General features: G+C 33.6%; 1 protein-coding gene across 4 annotated transcripts in view; it reads right to left on the reverse strand.

Moving 5' to 3' along the window:
- Positions 1–21,338, reverse strand: part of VPS13C (vacuolar protein sorting 13 homolog C) — a 179,445-nt gene that overhangs the window by 75,708 nt on the left and 82,399 nt on the right. For all 4 annotated transcript variants that reach the window (XM_045067510.1, XM_045067509.1, XM_045067513.1 and 1 more), the window contains 13 exons: positions 20,653–20,812; positions 19,781–19,897; positions 18,463–18,566; positions 18,087–18,254; positions 17,310–17,614; positions 15,423–15,570; positions 10,162–10,270; positions 6,584–6,720; positions 4,684–4,840; positions 3,971–4,050; positions 3,285–3,344; positions 2,551–2,713; positions 844–960 (listed from right to left, as the gene is read on the reverse strand). In XM_045067510.1, the coding sequence (XP_044923445.1) occupies positions 844–960; positions 2,551–2,713; positions 3,285–3,344; positions 3,971–4,050; positions 4,684–4,840; positions 6,584–6,720; positions 10,162–10,270; positions 15,423–15,570; positions 17,310–17,614; positions 18,087–18,254; positions 18,463–18,566; positions 19,781–19,897; positions 20,653–20,812 (1,825 nt within the window). The remainder of the gene's footprint in view (positions 1–843; positions 961–2,550; positions 2,714–3,284; positions 3,345–3,970; positions 4,051–4,683; positions 4,841–6,583; positions 6,721–10,161; positions 10,271–15,422; positions 15,571–17,309; positions 17,615–18,086; positions 18,255–18,462; positions 18,567–19,780; positions 19,898–20,652; positions 20,813–21,338) is intronic.

The raw sequence follows: 21,338 nt of genomic DNA on the forward strand, positions 1-21,338 counted from the left end.
TTTCTCTCCAAAACATTTTGGTTATTCTCATAATTTCTGAAGGCATAATGATTTCTAAAATAGCTCCTCAGTAAAAGAGAATACCTATAGCTAAGAACCACTAATAAGCTCAACTTATTACCATGCCACCCACGAAATACTTAGTTTAATATTTGTTGAACAGTACTTATTTTTAAATCTTTTCTCAAGTGCTTACCATGTACCACTTTTCTAAGTATATGTAAATGTACATATAATCCTACAAAAAATTATTTAACTATCACAGCAATCCCATAAATAATTATTACAACTCCCTCCATAGGGAACTAAGATGCAGAAAGGTTAATTTTCTCAAGGTCAGCTAATAAATATTAGCTTGAATCAAAACTTGAATCTTGGCAGATTGGTTCAAGAATCCATGGTATAATATAACCTATCCTTTTATCAAGCTGTTGATGAATAACGCTTACAAAATTTCTTTTAGGTACTTCTAGCCTGATGCTATGTACAAAAGACAAGGGAAATAAACATAGTTACATTTTCTTTATTTAGTGAGGTGTTGTAAATATTAATTCCTCAGTTTAAATTAAGGTTATATGATTCTGAAAATACAAAAGGAACAAAAGCAATTAAGCCTTAGATTTATTCTAAAATTTGAAAAATACATTAGAAATGTTTCATGTTAGCTGTGAATCATAAGTCACATCTAACATTTCCAAGTACATCTTTGAAAAGTTTGTGCAAGTTTTCAATATAAGCAAACAAAACAATGACTCTTAAGAAATCTACCATACACAAGCTTACTCTTGCTGGAGGTCTATGTAAAGAAAGAGAACTACCTACATCAAGGAATATCTTACTTACCATGTATTCTAATATCTGCAATGTTACACTTCTGATCACAGACAAAGATATTAAATGCATTTAATTCAGCTATAACCTTTAAATCAAACACGTCATCTTGAGAAGTACTGCCAGATACTGAAAAATAATAGAATACTGGTGATTAGCAAAGTACAAAGATGAAACAACAGACTAAATAATGTAAAATTCATAAAAAGTACATTACGAACTATGAAGAATCAAAAAAGGCTTCTATTAGGAATAAATAAAATTAATACGGATTTTGACCCAATTTTCAAAGGCCAATCAGAAACTAGCATATTCCCCCCCAACTTAAGAATAAAGGCAACCTTTACTAGTACTTTACTTGAAAGTACAATTTGCTAGATGGAAAATTCCCTATAATTTTTCTTGTGGAAAAAAAAGATTCAGGTCTATGAGACATAAATATAAAGGGCTAAATTAAAAAAAAAATTTATAGTGTGTGTGCATGTGTGTGTGTAAGAACCACAATCAAAGGATTCCCTTAATTTACTTTGGTCCAGGTCTTAACTGATAAATTTAGTATTTATTTTTCTAGAGATCTGTCTGGCCTGAGGGAAAAATACCTTTTCCTGCAATACTGTAAAAGCACAGGACATCAGTCCTTAATCACCTTAATGATAACAGTGACTTTTTTTCCTTTAAGATGTAAATCAAACCATAAAAATATAATCAAACCATTAAAATCAACTATATAGCATAACTGGAAGACTGTTTCGGATTAATAATTTTTGTAGTTTATTGTGAACTTAAACATCACTCTTTCATTTATTCAACTATGTGGGAATGTGTATGTATATACGCATGTTATATAAAGAAGCATTTCCAGATATTAATATAGCAAGTACATTAAAGACAACAAAAAAACTCTTTAACTCTAGTTTATAGTGAAAGTATTGCTCTGATTCCTGATTAAAAAAAAATCTGATCCTTATATCAGATCTAATATTACTAAGAGTTTTATGCTTTAAAGATACCAGTAATACAGATGTTACTCAAACAGGTAATGGTCTGAAAATTAAATTATTAAATTAATTATTATTAGATTATTAGATGTTAGATATTCATATCATGTAATACAAAAGAAAAATCATTTAAATGACATTGGCTTAAAAACAGGTGCATGTTCACTCAGCTTGACATCATATCTAATTCATAGCACAAACCATATGCTTGAGGAACATGTGCCCATAGCTGTGTGTGATTTAAACTCAGTTTTGGTTAGAAACCAAAGTGAGTCTATTTCTTCTATGATCTTCTTCCTTTTGCGCCCTGCAAAGCATTTTAAATCACTGATCACCAGGTAGGTTTCCATGACTGACAGAAATGGGACTTTGTACTATGCATGAAGTAGTCATATTCTAATTTCTTCTGTTCTTACTTGCGCTGAAGTGAAGGCTGGAGAGACATCAGTGCAAAGTACATACTTTATTTTCCATAAAAGATAGGCAGTGAAATCAAATACAAATACACGATTCATTTTAAAAATATATTTTAAATCCCTCACAAAATTATCCTATCCCTACCACAGGGATAAAATTTGCTTTCTTTTGAAACTAACTTAATCTGTCAGAGCAGCTGTCATATTAAGGATTAAATATTTGTCTTAGTTTGAAAATATAAATTATCATATGATTACTAAAAGTTCAGAAAGAAAGTATTAGACCATGACTCAAAAGTAAATACCAGCTTTGACAACAATACTTCTGGACTCCCCCACAAGTGGTTTCAGCTCAGATGCTTTCTCAGAAGAGGAAGGTTCAGAGGATGGAACAGCAGATGATAAAAAATCCATGAAGGACAGTAAAGCTTCCAAATGAAGTACTAAGTCTAAGGATGAAAATGAAACCTAAGATAATGAACAATTAGAAAGACAGATTTCAGATCTGGTTACATTTTTATGTTAAGCTTCAACAAATACAAATAAGTATATGTTGAGTAATAGTTCATTTAAGAAAAAGATCAATTAAAGTCCTTTTTTTTTTTTTTTAAAGAACTCATTCTTACAATGTTAATCTCAACCACACAATAAACTAACACTCTGCCCCCTCTCATGTCCAACTCTAACTCTGACCTTAATTGGTGGGTTTTAAGGAAAAAATGTAGGAAGTATTAACAGGCTTTAGGCCAATCACATTTCAGATGGGTCCAAGACAGACTATATAAGCTTAAATGTATTGTAAGCAATATCTGTACTGAGCCATGCTTTTAGCTTCACGCTTAATTTTATTCTAATCCTAAAGTCAATATATAATTCAAATGTTTAATACTTTCATCAGCACTAGGCCAAATAATCATGTATAAAATTCCCTTAAAAAGTATATTATTTGTTGGTAAGGATGTGGAGAAAGAAGAAGGCTATAAACCTAGATTTAATAATTAATGTAACATTGCCTTATAGTGAATTAGAAAATATTTACCTTAAGTCTCTGTTTTGTATTGTCATGAATGGTTTTAAATTCTGGTCCATCACTGTCTGCCTAGAAACAGTGGAAGATTAAACCACTGGGTTGAAAACATTAAGAATTTACACATTAAAAAAATATATATATACCTATATATGTGTATATTTATATATGTATTTAGTGAGATGTCATAAATATTAATTTATATATATTACATAATATATATATTTAGTATATATATACACATACACACTCACATACATAGATATATATATATATGCATATATATATATTCTCTACTTTTCAAAGTATGCTATGAATACACCAAAAACATATTTCTTACAGCAAAGAGGCATGTGCCAAAAAAACTGAAGTATTTATCATTTCTCACAATATAGAAGCAAAAACTCAAATTCCTTGTCCTACTTAGGAGTAAATGCTAAAGGTAGAGGAAAATGCTAGCATATCTAGATTATAACAAATTTGCTTTGGATTACCACAGAACTTTGTACACACTCACTTATTCAACATTATAAGGGTAATTCACAAGGTTATTTATTGTTGGATGCTTGCATAACTCACTACTATCAATGGGCTTTAGAATGAAAAATATTAGGGGGGAAATTGAAATATTAAATAAGGGAGAATTACATAACTTCATACATTCAAATATTAAAGAATCCTAGGAAGAAACCAGGTACCTTTGTCAGTGACATTTTCAGCAGGGGCTCCTTAGTTACATTAGAAGAGTTAATAATGTGAAGCGGCTCTCCAGCAGAGTCTAAAAATAAAAAACACAGGGAAGCTCCAGTAAGTATCTCAAACATTTCAAATGTATTTTGAAACCGAATTTTACTGTCTATTAATCATACTTCAATAAAAGTGGCTTTGACAAAAAAAAAAAAAGGAAACTTTAAAAAACATTAAAAACTTTGAAAAAAAAAATAAACTCAAAACCCAGAACCAGTCAATTATAACTTTTGTAACATTTGTACTACTGGTATTATTCATTTGAATAAATCAGAAAGAATATACTAAAGAATAAAGCTATGAAATACGTAAATTAGGGATTATTCTTAATATGTTTGCTTTACTTAAATTTACTTCATGGAGTTCCTATAATCTTTAAACAGCCATAGCAACTTTAAAAGTTGGCTTAATGCATGTTAGAAAGTGGATTTGAATGTATTTTACTTCTTGCTAAATAAAGATATATATATTTAGATATATTCTTACTTTATGGTAACTATATAGATAATAAATTTTTAAATTAGAAGTTCCTTTTCATCAAGGTAGTAAATTTAATTAACTAAATAACTATGGTGACATGAATAAAGGTGTTTACTATTGACAAGAAGGTAGTGATCACTGCCTATAACATGAATAATTTACACAGACTATACTCCACACTCACCAGTGAACTCAAAGCATCGCATACTAATTTTTTTTAGATAAGCCTTAGCAGTCAGGTCATAGGGTTTAACTTTAGCTTTCATTCCAAGCTGCAGGATATTCAGTTCATGTAAAGGCCTTCCTTTCTTTTCTGCTTTTTTCATCAAAGTAATCACAACCTAGAAAAGACCCAGTATTACCGCAAACAATTCCACTAATATATGATGAAGGTAAGTCAACAATTTCATAACCATCCAGAGCAATATAATAAAAAAATTCACACAATATAAAGATGTGTACTACTATTTGTGCCTGGAAAATTTCCTAGTGTTATTAGAAGGTACTTTTATTTAAATTATCTTTAAGGGTTGTATTTATTTATTTGACAGAGAGAGAGCACAAGCAGGGGGAGCAGGAGAGGAAGAAGCAGGCTCCCTGCCTAGCAGATATATTTACTTGTTCAGACTTCTGAAACACTGCCACTATTTTCTAGTGATTGTCAAGGTAAAATTTGAAAAAAAAAAAGTAATTCTGCCTAGAACCAGGAGTTCTAGTCTGATGGACAGCCTTTCATCTGGAAGTCTATATGATAAACGGTCAACCTTACTAATCTTAAGATTTCTCAGGCTTGACACCATTGACATTTTTGGCTGGATAATTTTTTTGTAGCGAGGGAGCAGACCTGTGGACTATAGGATGTTTAGTGGTAACACTGGTCTCTTACACTTGTCAGCAGTTCCTTCTCCCCAGATAGTGACAACCAAAAATGTCTTCAGACAGTGTCAAGTATTGGCCTTAGGGAATGTAAATTGCTTCCCCTAATTTCCATGTCCTCAGGGAATAATATATATTACAAATGATATTAGAAGCAGCTTATGAGTTTTCTATGCATATATGTTAATGAAGCCCATTTGCAAACAGAATGATTCCTCTGTCAATGTTTTAATTATTAAAGCTTATGTATCTTCAGTTAACTCTAATGTTAACCAGAAAAACAGTACAGTTTTAAGATGAAAGAAATTAGTTGCAAAGCATATATTTCAGATAAGAAAAGTAGAACCCGTTTGTTTTAAAGTTTATTATTTTTAACTCAGAGGAAGAACATAACCTCTTCCATTAATGATGAAGGGATTTTGCAGGAAGTTGTTACAAGTCCCTTTATCTACAGTACTTTCTCATATACTCACACCTTAACCCTGCCCGAGCCCAATTCCTGATCCCCTTTTCTCAGACTCTATTTACTCTTCCTTAAAGGTTCATCTCAAATGTCACTTCCTCCAGATAATCTGCCCTGACACTCTCAGCCTGCTTAGATGCCCCCTCCTTACTATCAGAGACACAAGCTCCTTAGGTACATTTTTAATGGGAGCACTTCCAAAATTTTAATTGTTTTCTTGTTAGAAATCAGAGTCTTTGACTTTTAATTTTGTATCCTCAGCACTTAGCACATGCAATGAATATTAATGTGTGAATACAAAAGAGGAAAATCCATTTAATATTTCCTCAAAGATCTGCAGATAGAAAGCAGATAGTGGTAATACAACACTTAAAAAATGTAGATATACCATGTTTTGTTCTATCAAGGGTTTCTAAAATTTGCAAAGGATTTCTGTCACTACTTCCTTTTCCTAACTTTCTTATATGGAATCCAAAGCAATCTACACCCCAAGTGTCCTATAATCATTTAGAAAGCATGTTACAGGACATGTTACCATGTTCTCTGTGAAACATTGTATACCTCAAATAGAGCTCATCTTTCATAAACTCTCAAATTTACTACAAACTGCACTGCTACATATAAATTATAAATAGCCTGTGTTAAGATTTTTTTCATGCATATCAATAATCTTTAAGTTTTAGTAGAGGTAATTCCAATTATCTATTATTTATTCACTTTACAGAAACAGATGAAAATTACATACTTCTTTGATTTCAAAATTCAGCAGCACATTAATGATGTCTATAGATCTCATTTCTTCCACTTCAGCTGTTAAAGTAACTTGCGAAGCATGTACATCTTGTTTTGCTGTAGAGGTTTCAAGTGGCCCTTTAATTTCACCTAAAGATTTAAAAGAAATTCTTTCACTTCTACCCACACATTTTTTCCACAAATACTAATTGAGGACATGTATGAGTACTCTGGACCTGTGTAAGCACTGAAAATCTACAAATCAGTAATACATAGCTCCAGCCCTTAGAAAGCTTATAGTTTAGTAGAAGAGACATATACATCTCAAATACAAACAAACAAAAGAAGTGGGCCATTCCTGGTTACATTAAGTAGGCAAATGTTAATAAACTATAGAATACTGCAGAAAATACAGAACATGAAGTTGTTATGGGGAGGTCAAGAAAGGTTTAATAAAGGAGTTATCATTCAGGTAGAGCTTAAGTACCTCCTCACACAGAGAAGACATTCAAGAATAAGGTTAAGAGATTGTGGGGAAATTGTAAATAGCACATCATGATAGATTTTGGAAACAGAGTTTGATATGCTTAAATCATGAGGCGGATAACAAGAGTTAAGGCTAGAAAAGAAAAAAACGGGAGGGATGGTTACAATCTCTTCTACCATACAAAAAGCAAAAAGAAAGCTATATGAAACTAAATTGTTGTGCTAAAATTCACATACTCAGAAATGCAATAAAATTGTTTTCTAAACTGTAATAGAGAAAACTAATAATAACTCTTGCTAAGTACTTACCTCTGTGCTGGTCACTATGCTAAGGGCTGTATACGGATTGTCTCACTTCATTCTTTTATCAGCCCTTCAAAATAAAAACTTTACTGTCCTCATTTCACAGATGAGCAAATTGAGGTTCAAAGAGATTCAGGACATTGCCCAACATCACAGAGATGGCAAATGGTAGATTCCAAACTCCTCAGTTTCATGATTGCCTTTACTCTCAACTAACCTTCAATAACATTACATTAGTTACTAATATTACTGGAGTTAACGTTATCTATGATCACTAACACAAGAATCCTATACCATAAACTGTACCAGAAAACCATATCGAAAACCACTGCTGTCAATTACTAACTCTGAGAAAGACACACAGGGTGTTTCTTAACTATCACCTTATTCCAGCACTCTTCCAGAGTGTGATCCAGGGGAAATAATTTCAACAAATATTTTGTTTTTACAAAATAATTCCTGAAATAGGCAAAGATTCTTAAATAAGAAATAAAAAGCACTAACCACTTTCAAAAATGATATACTGGAATTCATTACAATTAATAATTCTACTCATAAAAGACCCATTAAGAATGAAAAGCAAATCACAGGGGTATGATATATCTATGACTATCTCAACCAAAACACATACAATACACAAAACCAACAATGGGCTCATATCCGGAATGAACAAAAAACTCCAATATATCACTAAGAAAAAAAAAAACTCAATAAAAATAATGGTTAATAGACTTCAACGGTCATGTCATTGAAAAGGATATCCAAATAGCCAGTAACCCTATGAAAAGGTGTCAGTTTCATTAGTAATCAGGGAATAAATAAGAACCACAGAAATACTACTGCATATCAGCCAGGATGGCTAATTTTAAATTACTGACAATATCAAAGACCACAGAGAATGTGAAACAACTAGTAGTCTCATACATTGCTGGTAAATTGGTACAACCATTCAGAAAATCATTTGGTATAATATGGCATAAGTTACTGCAGCTAAATGTAAGCTAACAAATGAGCCTAACCTGTGAAGCTTAACTATAAAACCAAAAGAAGACAGTACATAAATATAACAAAAGATATGTAAAATAACATCTTATAGCATCTTTATTCTAGACGGTCAAAAATGGAAACAAACCAAATGCTTTCCATCAAAGATAGAATGGATAAAATAAATACTACTGCATTCGGAAGTTGAATATGCACAGGACTGTTATATATAAACAATGAATCTGGGAACACTACATCAAAAACTAATGATGTATTGTATGGTGACTAACATAACACAATAAAATAAACAAACGAATTAATGAATGAATGAAAGAACTACAGCTACACACAACACCACAGAGGAATCTCCCGAACAAAATAATGACTGAAAGAAGCCGAAAACCAAAGAGTACATTCTGTATGACTCCATTTATGTGAAACTCAAGAACAGGCAAAACTAATCTACCTGTGGTATTACAAATAAGGATGGCAGTTAATTCTGGGTGGATTTGAGGGTGGGTGGGTGTTTGGTACTGATTAAGAAGGGGCATAGGGAGCCCTTCTGGGGCAAGCTGGAAATGTTCTATGTATTAACCATGGTAATTACTAGCTATCTGGTATAGCTATACATAAAAATTCAATGAACTGTACACTTAAGATATGTGGTCTTTATTACTGTTTATGCTCTGCAATACAGTAAAAAAATTTTTTTAAATAATAAAAATAGTGAGATACAATTTTTCATTTAGCAATTTAGCAAAAATTTTAATATAGAAAAACAAGCTGGTGGGAGTACAAAATTACTACAAGTTCTAAGGGGAGCGATTGGCAAAATGTGTCAAAAATGTTCAATTAAGTTAATTAAATTCATTAATTTAACATATATTAAGTTAATAAAAATTAAGAACCCTTTAATCAAGTAGTCCTGGTGTTTCCCCTACAGATACATGTGTACTTGTAAAAGTGTATGGACAAGGATATTCAATGCAATGTGGTGAGAGTGAAAGACTGAAAACAATCTGGAATGTCCATCAACACAGATTTGCTAAATAAATTGTAATACTTCAAGAGAATTTAATCTAGGAAGCCATTAGAAAGAATAAAACAGATCTACATATAATATATTTACAGATAAAGAATGGACACCTAGATAAACTGTTATTTGAAAGAAAAAAGGAAAGTGCAGAAATACATACACATATACACATTTATAGGATAGTGCCATTTGGTTGAAAAAATTGACTATATGTCTGTGTGTATGTAACATACATATACAAAGCAGTTAGGTCTGGTAGTTACTTTGCTTTAAGTCAAAATGCCACTGCAACTAACAAATTCTCTAAGTTTTTACTGCAGTACAATTTTTCAGTATTTTCTTTGCTGAGGGCTAATTTATCAAATATTTCAATTCTTAAAGATATTTTACCATAAAACCTAATTTAAAAATCAGATTAAATATGCTACCATAGCCTGCTGCCAACTTTGAATGTTTTTATTTGTATAAATGCAATTTCAATAATTATTCCAGGAATCCACCAGATTTAAAATGCTTCTTTATGGTTCCTCCTAACTTAATACAACTTGGAAAAAGTTCTGAACCTATAAATAACTGTTGCCATAACTAAAGAGAGTCCATCAGCACTAACTACAGTTTTATGCAATATTTAATCAACAAATAAACATCTTCTGTTTTCATGGTAATACAAATCACAATTTTTAAGTATATATTGGCTTATGTCATTTTTATTGTCTATCTCCCCTGCTAAATTGTAAAATAAATAGCTATGTGGATTATGCCCCCTACTGTCAGTCTCTTACCTGTCTTCTGTACTCCTGGTTTCATTTTATTTAAGTCTTCAGTAGCCTCGCCAAGATTTTCTGCTAGTATTCTAAATAAAAGATTAAGATCTTCTTGATTGAGATTAACCTGTGCAATATGATTAAAAGAAAAGATAAAGACATTTCATTTTAAAATGAAACAATTTTAGGGGTGTCTGGTTGGCTCAGTTGGTTAAGTGCCTGCCTTTGGCTCAGGTCATTATCTCAGGGTCCTGAAATGGAGCCCCATGTCAGGCTCCCCTCTCGGCAGGAAGCCTGCTTCTCCCTCTCCCTCTGCCTGCTGCTCCCCCTGCTTGTGTGTACTCTCTCTATATATATATCAAATAAATAATAAAGTCTTTCTTAAAAATTCCTTTAGGGTGCCTGAGTGGCTCAGTTCATGATCTCAGGGTTCTGGGATCAAGTCCTGCATCAGGCTCTCTGTTCAGCAGGGATTTTGCTTCTCCCTCTTCCTTTACCCCTTGCCCCTGCTCATTCTCTCTCTTTCTCAAATAAATAAAATCCTTTTTAAAAATTCCTTTAAAAATAGATAAAATGAAACAATTTTAAAATAGAAAATAAATTACAATTTACAAGATATTGAAGAAAGCATAATCTTAACACAAAAATTATATATTCACTAGGCACTCAAGTATTTCACTACTTCGTTCATTTTAAAAATGTGATTTATAAATCTGTATTAGTTCCATCTACTTAACTTATATAAATTATAATGAAAGATGATGATTAAAGAGATCATATCATTTTTAAAAAGTAACTAAATTCAGAAAAAAATGAAAATTCTACATTTTTAAAAATAACAACTCCAATGAAATAAAAAGGCTGTCTTTAATATGAAAAGCAAGTTTTCCCCTCAATGCTATGGGGATACTAAAATTAAAAGTATGGGTATAGAACACATAAAATGAGATGCAATATACTAATAATTTATACAGAGATCTCTGCTATTGTGTACATACAGCAAATTTAAAAATTAAACAATGAAGAGGGGTCCAAGATGGTGGCATAGGAAGATTCTGAACTCACCTCCCATGTACACACTAAATCTACAACTACATATGGATCATTCTTCTCTGAGAAAGACCTGAATCCTGATGAATGGCTCCTCAAAGCAAAAGATAAAAGGACCACACTAAGATGAGCTGGAGAGGCAGAGAGACATGGTCTCCCATTAAAGCCTATATACTCCCAGTGTTGTGTCGCCCCAAAGAGAAGGATTTCACCAGACAGGCACTTCTCATGGAAGAGTGAAGAGTTGTGATCTGCACCAAAGTGAGAAGCCCCCAGAATGTCTGGTTTGGAAAATAAACAGGGTTGACCTCTAGGGGTCCCAAACTGAGATTCCCCTCTTAAAGGGTTTGTCCCAACATCCAACGAAAAAACAGCAGTTTGAAAAACACCTAGAATATATTTGAGGGAAATTCACTTGCTGATTTGGGGGCAATGGCTGGAGGAGCAGGAGACATTTGAAATACTCATGGGAGACTGACATGCTAGCAGATGCCCTGTTGTACTCTCCACAGAGCCCACTAGCACGACAGGAGAGCTCAGACAGGGCACCCTCCCAGAGCCTTGCTGGGATGAGTTGGGGAGCAGTCACAACACCTGCTGAGGCTGGAGTGCCCTGGCAATTGCAGTGCTCCCTTGCAACCTGCCTGGGCTAGAGAGCAAAACTGTGCTGGAGTTCTCCCACTTGGAGCTAATGTTTGCAAGTGCAGGCAGTCATGACACACCCATGGCTGGAGCTGGTGAGCTGTCCTGGCATTTTCCCACCCCCAGCCTAAAGTCAGTACACAGACAAACAAGGCACTAGACTGTTTTGCTGCTGAAGCTCATGGGCACACACAGTCAAGACATTTTCCCACTGCCTTTCTGAAGCCAGTGAGCATGCCCTGCAACCTACACTCACAGGTGTCTTCCTAAAGCCAGCAGGATTATGCAATCCACAGAGGGAACACCCACGATCTCCTGGCCCTCCCAGCCAAGAGGACTGGTGTTCCAGAGCTCCACAGAACTGTAACAATCAGAAAGACAGTTCTTGGCAAGTTACCACCCCCATGGCAATACACAGACAGCAGACTAAAACACATTCTCAGCCTGTGAAAAAGACCTAGTCACTCAACCTTGAGCATCAGCCTATGGGACAGACTTCAGATTTCCCACACATCTAGAGACCAAAGAGGAGCTTTCAGGGTATGAAAGCAAGGAGACACCACCCTTGCACATCCTTTTGGCCTCATTACAGCTAGACAAGACTTCCCAGAAAGGAGTTCATATACTCATTTATATACCAATGCAATACACCAATTTCTTCAGTTGTTGCTCAATGGACACATCCAGATCTTCTAGTCTAGTCTAGAGCCCAGCAGAGATTATGACTGCAGTCCCACAGGACTGTATATGTTTGCATATTTTAAAAGCTGTTGCCTGAGGGTCTGACTTCCAATCAGCCTGAAACTAGGTGCTAAATAAAATTCCTCTACTTGGATCCACTGACAGATCTTGGTATGCTCTAAATAGTGAGGGCATACCAATAATAAGTCAGGTGGTTTCAACAACCACAAAAGTTCAAGAGACAACCACAAGCTATGGTAAGGCTGAAAGAGAAGAATCATCACCCAAACAGACCATTCATTCAAGACTGAAAAAAGCAGTTGTTTCACCTAATAAACAGGAACAAACACAGAAAGTCACACAAAATGAGGAAACAAATATTTTCAAACCTCAGAAAGACAAACCTCAGAAAAACACCTCAATGGTATGGAGATAAGCAATCTACATGATAAAGAATTAAAGTTATGATCATAAAGGTACTCACTGAACTCAGAAGATAAACACAGTGAAAACTTCAACAACAAAAGTCAGAGAACTAAAGATACAAAAACCGGGAACTGAAAAATACACCAGGGGGGTTCAGCAGCAGACTAAAGGAGAGCACATCTGTAAACAGTGAACAGGAAGATAAAGAACAGAACTCAGAGTAACATTTAAAAAAATTTTAAAAATGAAGCTACCTTAAGGGACTTTTGGGACAATAATAAATAGAAGAACATTAGCATTATAGAGGTCTCAGAAAAGAAGAGAGAGGAAAGAGGCAGACAAGGTTTTGAAAAAATAATGCCTGAAATCTTCCCTAACTTAGGGAAGGAAATGGACATCCAGGTCCAGGAAGCCAAGAGAGTGCCAAAAAAAGATGAACCCAAGGAGCACTATACTAAGACAGACTATAATTAAAATGTCAAAAATAAAAGATAAAGAGAGAATCTTAAAATCAGCAAGACAAAAACAACTTGTTAAGTTCAAGGGAAACCCCATAAGTCTACTGGCAAATTTCTTAGAAGAAACTTTACAAGCCAAAGGAGTAGCAAGACATACTTAAAGTACTAAAAAAAATTTCAACCAAGAACACTCTACCCACCAAGTTTATCATTCAAGTAGAAGGAAAGAAAAAGTGTTTCTCAGACAAGCAAAAGTAAAAAGAGTTCATAACCACTAAACCAGTCTTACAAGAATGCTAAAAAAAAGACAAGATGAAAAGAAATGGCACTAATTAATAAAGAGAAAACATACGAAAGCAAAAATCTCACTGGAAAATGTAAATATATAGTAAAGGTAGTGGATTAATCACTTATAAAACTACAAAAAATGTTAAAGAACAAAAGCAGTAAAAATAAAACATGTAAAAAGGGACATCAAAAACAAAGTCTGTAGGGGGTGGGAAGAGTTTTGGATGTGTTCAAATTTAAGTGCTACATGTAAAAGAATGAAATTGGACCACTTTCTTGGATGGATGAAAGCCTTAAATGTGAGACCTGAAAACCATAAAGGTCCTAAAAAAGGGGGGGGGGTTAAGCTCCTTAACATTTGTCTTAAAGATTTTTCCTTAGATCTGACCCTAAAGACAAGGGCAACAAAAGGAAAACAAACCAATTGAAACTATATCAACTAAAAAGTTTCTGCATAGATAAAGAAACCATTATTGAAATGAAAAGGTAATTGACTGAATGGGAAAAGATATTTGCACAACATATATCTGATAAGCAGTTAATATCCAAAATATATAAAGAACTCATAAATTCAGTAATAAAAAAACAATCTGGAGCACCTGGGTGACTCAGTGGATTAAAGCCTCTGCCTTCCGCTCGGGTCATGATCCCAGGGTCCTGGGATCGAGTCCTGCATCGGGCTCTCTGCTCAGCAGGAAGTCTGCTTCCCTTCCTCTCTCTGCCTGCCTCTCTGTCTACTAGTGGTCTCTGTCTGTCAAATAAATGAATAAAAATATTTTTAAAAACCCAACAATCTGGTTTAAAAATGAACAAAGGATCTGAATAGACATTCTTCTGAGAGACACAGAAATGACCAACAAATACATGAAAAGATGCCCATCATCATTGCTCATCAAGAAAATGAAATCAAAACCACATTTAGATATTACCTCACACCACTCAGAATGGCTATTACCCAAAAGACGAGAAACAACTAGTACTGGCAAGGATGTGGAGAAAAGGGAACCCACAAGCCCTGTTGACAGGAATGTAAACTGGGACAGCCACTATGGAAAACAGTATGGAGGTTCCTTAAAAAAAAAAAAAAAAAAAAAAAAAAAAAAAAAAACAGAACGACCATGTGATCCAGCAATTCCACTACTGCTTTTCTATCCAAAGAAAACATTCAGGTCTAATGATATAAGTCAGAGAAAGACAAACACAGCATGGTTTTCTTATATGTAAAAATTTTTAAAAAAACCCAAAAACCAGGCTCATAGATACAGAAAACAGATTAGTGATTCCCAGAGGCGAAGGGGAACTGGGGTATGAAATGGGTAAAAGGGATTAATAAGTGAAAACTTCCCTTATAATTTAATGTCATGAGGATGTGATATATAGTATGGAAAATATATTCAATAATACGATATTAACTTTGTAAGATGACAGATGATAAAAGACTTAACTATGGTAACTATTTTGCAATGTATATAAATGTTGAAACACTATGTTATACACCCAAAACTAACATTGTTTATCAATTGTACATATATACATACATACATATATAAATGTTAGGTAACACTTAACTGAAGATTAAATTCTGCTAAATAATAAACATCTTTTTGGACAATATCTTATTGAAACTTTTTGTATGCCAATCAGAAAATATTTCACATATTATATTGATTTATAATAAGAAAGTCTTCAGAATCTAAAACTTGAATAATGACTTTTTTTCACTCATAAACTTACATTCATTGACTCAAGATGTCCTTTAATTTCTATAACAGGCACTTTGTGATACCAAGATGCAGCTAGATTCCGATTTACAGAAAATTCCAAGTTAATTGGTTGCAAGAGCTGAATATCAGGATGGGAGATGCCTGGCTGGATCACCGTCCTGATTAAAAATATAATTGATATATATGCATAAACATAGAAGGGAAATGCAGCCTATCATTAAAAAGACATAAAATCAAAAGTTGCTGCTCCAAACAGTGACTTGAAACAGTGCTATTTAAATATTTTCTAATCTCAATCAACAGTTCACTTTAAGGACAGATACATAATCAGCCATTCTTCAAACAGTAGGTCACATAGGGATTAAATTTTAAAAAGAAATTCATATTGTTGAATATAGGGGGGAATCATCAAATACAGCTGTACAAGGACTGGATTTGTATTGTACTGAATATATGTATATATTGTATACATGTATACATGCATACAGAGATTTTTTTTTTAAATGACAAGATGAACAACATTTTCTAAAGAGTTTGAAAAAGCTCTTCTCTAGAATTATTTTCTGGACATGCCTTATAATTTTCCTTTTTTATTTCGGATAACAAAATCTCCTTGGATGGGGTAGAAAATGATTTTAAAATGTATTGTATAGAGACTTTCATGTTCATCTGGTAGGAGCTCTACAGATACATCTTTACTTACAGAGATACTTACAAAAATATACAAGCTCAATTAAATCATGAGGAATCACTCAGACAAAAGCATACTGAGAGACATTCCATGAAATAACTAGACTGTACTCTTCAAAATTGTCATCATCACAAAAGACTAAGAAAGACTGAAGAACTATTCCAGAGGAAGTACCTATCATTATAAAAATCCCTCTCGCTATTATGGGATACTGCCATACGTGATCCTGGACCAAGGGGAAAATTACTATAATGGACACTACTGGAACAACTGGTACAATTTGAATATTGACTGCTTATTAGATATTACTGTCAGTGTTAAATTTCCAGAATTTGAAAATTGCAACATGGATATATAAGAGGATGTATGTTCTTGTTCTGAGGAGACACATGCTAAAGCATTTAGAGCAAAGGGCTAAGATGTTTATACTCAAAAGGTTCAGCAAAAAATGTTAAACTTTCAGTTATAAAATAAATTGAGTTCTGGGGATGTAAAGTACAGCAAGATGACCAGCTAATAACATTGTATTGTATATTTAAAAGTTTCGAAGAGAGTAGAACTTAAAAGATCATCACAAGAAAAAGAATCATAACTGTGTGCTGATGAATGTTAACTAGTCTTATGGTGGTGATCATTTCACAATATATACAAACACTGAATCATGTTATACACATGAAACTAAGAAAATATATAAATTTCATCTCAACTGGAAAAATTAAAAAGATGTTTTAAATGATAATAATGTGCATAGAGTTAAAGCAAAAGTAAACAACTGATGAACCTAGGTGAAGGACTGTTAAGTCTGTCCATGGTAGTATTTCTGGAATTTTTCTGTAAGCTTGAAATTTTTCAAAATAAAAAGCTGATTAAAAAATAAACCATTGAGGGGCCCTTGGGTGGCCAGACCATTAATATCTGCCTTCTGCTCAGGTCATGATCCTGGGGTCCTGGGATAAAGCCCCACATCGTTGGGCATCCTGCTGAGCAAGGAGCCTGCTTCTCCCTCTTGCCAAGCTCTGCTCATGCCTTCTCTTGCTATCACTCGCTCTCTAATAAATAAATAAATAAATATTTTTAAAAAATGAATAAATAAATAAACTATCTGTGCAACAGAACCACTATCGGTATGAATTTCAATGTACACAAAATGTCATGGAAAATGCTAAATAAAATAATTAAATCCATAATTATTGCAATAGAATATACCTAGAGAGCTTGAGCTTTGTTAGCTGCACGTCCATTCTATCAATTACTGGAGGGTTTAAATAGTCTTCCCCAGACACCAGACTAAACTTATTTTGAACTCTGATTAGCCCAAGATCGACCACTACTGCATTAGTGGAAACGGAAGACTGTGGGATGACTATAACTGGTGCTTTCAGATCAATACTGATAGAAACACGAAAACTCCTCTGGGCAAGATCTTTCACACTTCTGGCAGCCTTTTCTGCAGCCTGAGCAGTGGCAGCACTTACAGCCTCTTTGGCTGTCTGGAAATTGTTCAGGAAGTTCTGTAGACACAAAGTATAAAAGGAGAAAATGACAAGCAGGTCATTAATAATGGAATCTTTTTTATCTATGCGCTATTTTTTGATACATAACTTTCAATTGAGTCTTATTTATCTAGAATTAGGAAGCAATCACTGAACATTCATCTGTATTTATGAGTTACCTGATAAGGACTAAGGATATCTGGCTGAGGAAGGGAAGTGGGGATAAAAGCATTTTCAGTATTTCCTTACTTGAAAATTTGGTTTCACTATGTTAGCAAAAAATAAGTCTAGTTCCAGACAAAAATCATTAAGTGACTCAGATTTCAGCTGTTAAAAAGAGGTTGTGACCTCTACATTAAAACATAAATACCATCTACAATCAAAACAATGCACATCCTAAAACCCAAAGTTGTAGGATCTGCAATCACAACTATCAGACTTACTTGAGTATTTCTAAGTTGAAAAATCAATATATAAATAGAGATTTTACCAGAAGTGACATGAGGAATTTATTAAGATACACAATCTGAATACAGCCGACATTTAGTGATACCACTCCATCCACTTTGGACATGTCAGTATAGGACTCTCCCTCAGTAGCATCTGGATACAAATCCAAGTTAAAATGAAAAACTTCGTTTCCCATTATTGATACAGCCTGAAAAGCAGAGATTTGAATGTACTCTGTCCAAGAGAATAATGACAAAATACAGTTTCATTTAAAAGGGGCTTACATTTTTAATCATTACAGAAGCAAACACTTGCATATGAAAACATATTTCATTAATATCTCTTAAAGTATATTTAAAAATAAAATATCATATTTAATTATCAAAACATATTAGCTATCTACTTATTACACCTACTTTTTTATGGACTGTCTTAGGATCAACATCTGTGACAATAATATTTTCCAGTCTGGCAAATAGTGACTGTTTTCTTGACTGAAGAGAAAGAGAAGAATCAAGACCTAAAAAAAAAAAAAAAAATTATATTATTATAATTTCTAAAGATATACCATAATAAGATATTAAGATGTTTCTTCTCATTGTATAATTTTATTTGGGGATTTTTTTTTTAAATTTAACTATATTTGAACTCCCAATTGATAAATAAGTTGCAATATTATATATTTTTATTGTTATAAACAGTGAAACCTATAAATTCATTTTTAAGTCAATTACCTAAATTTTCAACCTTCTGAAAAAACTACACCTAGAACAAATTGATTATCTTGGGGTTTTAGGAAATCCTTTATATCTTATATCCAGTCATTTACACAGAAGCTTTAAGTTTCATGAATCAAATTCATTATAGATACACTGCCAGCTTGGAAAGAACAACAACAAAAAAGTGATTTTTTGGTCTTTAAGTTATTCAAGAATTTCATTAAACTTAATCTCACAAAACAAACTGAGGGTTGCTGGGGGGAGGGGGTTTGGGAGAAGGGGGTGGGATTATGGACATTGCGGAGGGTATGTGCTTTGGTGAGTGCTATGAAGTGTGTAAACCTGGTGATTCACAGACCTGTACCCCTGGGGATAAAAATATATGTTTATAAAAAATTAAAAATTAAAAAAACAAAAAAAACATACTCTTTACGTTTCTAAGATCACAATGTTTTGAAGGTTGAAAAAGAGATTACTTTTAGCAGCTTTTGCTTAAAAGAGCATAATGGGCTCACAGGTTTTCTCTTCATTATAAGGTTGTTTTGGATTTGTACCAAGATAAAGCATATTCACAGACCTTAATCTGAATTCTGGATTGACATCTATCCCAGCTCATCATCAGCATCCCCACATGGACATTAATATCTCTTTTCACTTCCAAGACAACTCTCAGAAAGATTCAAAATACTAGTATGTGTGTTTCAATTTGATGGTCAGGTTCTGACCAGCATCTACACCGTGCGTTAAGTAAGCCTCTGTCTTCACCTCAGATCATGATCTCAGGGTCCTGGGATGGAGCTCTGCACTGGGCTCTCTGCTCAGCAGGGAGCCTGCTTGCCCCCTGCCCCTCTTTCTGCCTGCCTCTCTGCCAATTTGTGATCTCTGTCAAATAAATTAATAAAATCTTTAAAAAATTATCCAGTTTTCACAGCTCAGAGACCTCCTATACATATTCTTTAACATTTTTTTAAAAAGTTATCTTTTAAACAATTTTTAACAGTGTGAAAACTTTTACCTTGAATCTTGATTTCAGCAATATTGTTCCTCTCATCGCAAACAGTGACACAGAAAGCATTCAATTTGGCAAACAGCCTGAAGTCAATAATGTCCCTATCTTTAGAGGATACAGCCACTAAAAATAAAACAAAGCATTCTATCATGTGGGATTCTAGTAATTCAAACTCTATTAAAGATTTCTTCCTCAAATTAAGTGATCCACAGTTCTGTTTTAAGAAATCATAAAATTCTCAAGTTGTTACAGATTCCAAATATCTTTTTTGCTTTATATATTCTGTATAGTTTCATTTTTGTAATGATATATGTTACTTTAATAACTTAACAGCAAGAAAAAGACACAAAATAAATAACATAAAGACATTGAAACTCAGAGAAGCTAAATAATGCACCTTTGGTCAATTAATATAAGTAGAAGAGTCAGGATTTAAACTGAATTCTTTCTGATCCGCAACCTGGGCTCTTGTTCAAGTAGATGCTATCCCTGCACCCCTAAGCTCATGTCTCTGGGTCTTATTTGTAAATAGTTCCTTATTTGTAAAATGGAAGGGAAAACTAACCCTCTGTGGAGCCTCTTCAGGAGCCAATGATAGGAAGAAGAGCTCAATTTAAATATAGGGTTTCTTCCCTATTATCCACCTAAAGTATCCCCACCAGCACCAAAGAATAAAAACGGGTATTTTTTTTTTTTTGATAAACAGTACTAGTCCTTTGCCTTACATAGCAGTTATCCACATATGATTTTGTTTGAAGAAAAGGACAGAAGTGGGGAAAATGGCACACAAAAGACTGAACTAAATGACCTCTAAGATTCCTCGTTTCCCTCTAGAATTCTAATATGCTTGTTAACAAGCAACAAAGTGTCTTTCATACCTTTCTGTAGAGCTGAATTTTTTTGTCGCTTCTCGTCTGAAATTTGTACTTCTTTGGAATCACTTCTTTGGTCATTGGATGGGATTATGGTTGTCAAGTAATTAATAGAAGACAGAAGAGCTTGTGTTTGCAGCAACAGATTTAAAGATGAAAAAGCCACCTACAAATGTTTTAAAAAGAAAATTTTTTTCCAGGCCAATTATACCTATAATATCCATCATGCACCTGACAGGCTTCTAGCTAGGCTTTTATTACCGCTTCCACAGCTTGGAAGGAAGAGAGATGAGATCAAGATTTATAGCCCAGACTCCTTAAACTGAAATATATGCACAGTAAATCACACTTACACACACTGAGTTCCTATGAATATCAAAGTAACCTAATTACTCCATTTCCCAAGCATAATTAACATGGAGCTTATGATCTACTTGTCATGGTCATCTGATGCCGATTATGTTTTTGGATCTTCACAGACTCTTTATTATGATTACATAAAACATGTAAATTAGATCATGAAACTCCAAAATCACCATGCATTAATACTAGGTCAAGAAATGACTTCAAATGTGATATTCATGATACTTAAATATAAAAGTACAATTATAAGGGAGTTCTCAATTACTAAATTGTCTTCTAAAACCACAATAATGGTCTTATCATTTAAATAGATAGAAAATATATCTCAT

The sequence above is a fragment of the Mustela putorius genome, unplaced genomic scaffold (genome assembly GCF_011764305.1).
Source record: "Mustela putorius furo isolate JIRA1106 unplaced genomic scaffold, ASM1176430v1.1 tig00003896_pilon_pilon_pilon, whole genome shotgun sequence".
Classification (NCBI taxonomy): Eukaryota; Metazoa; Chordata; class Mammalia; order Carnivora; family Mustelidae; genus Mustela; species Mustela putorius.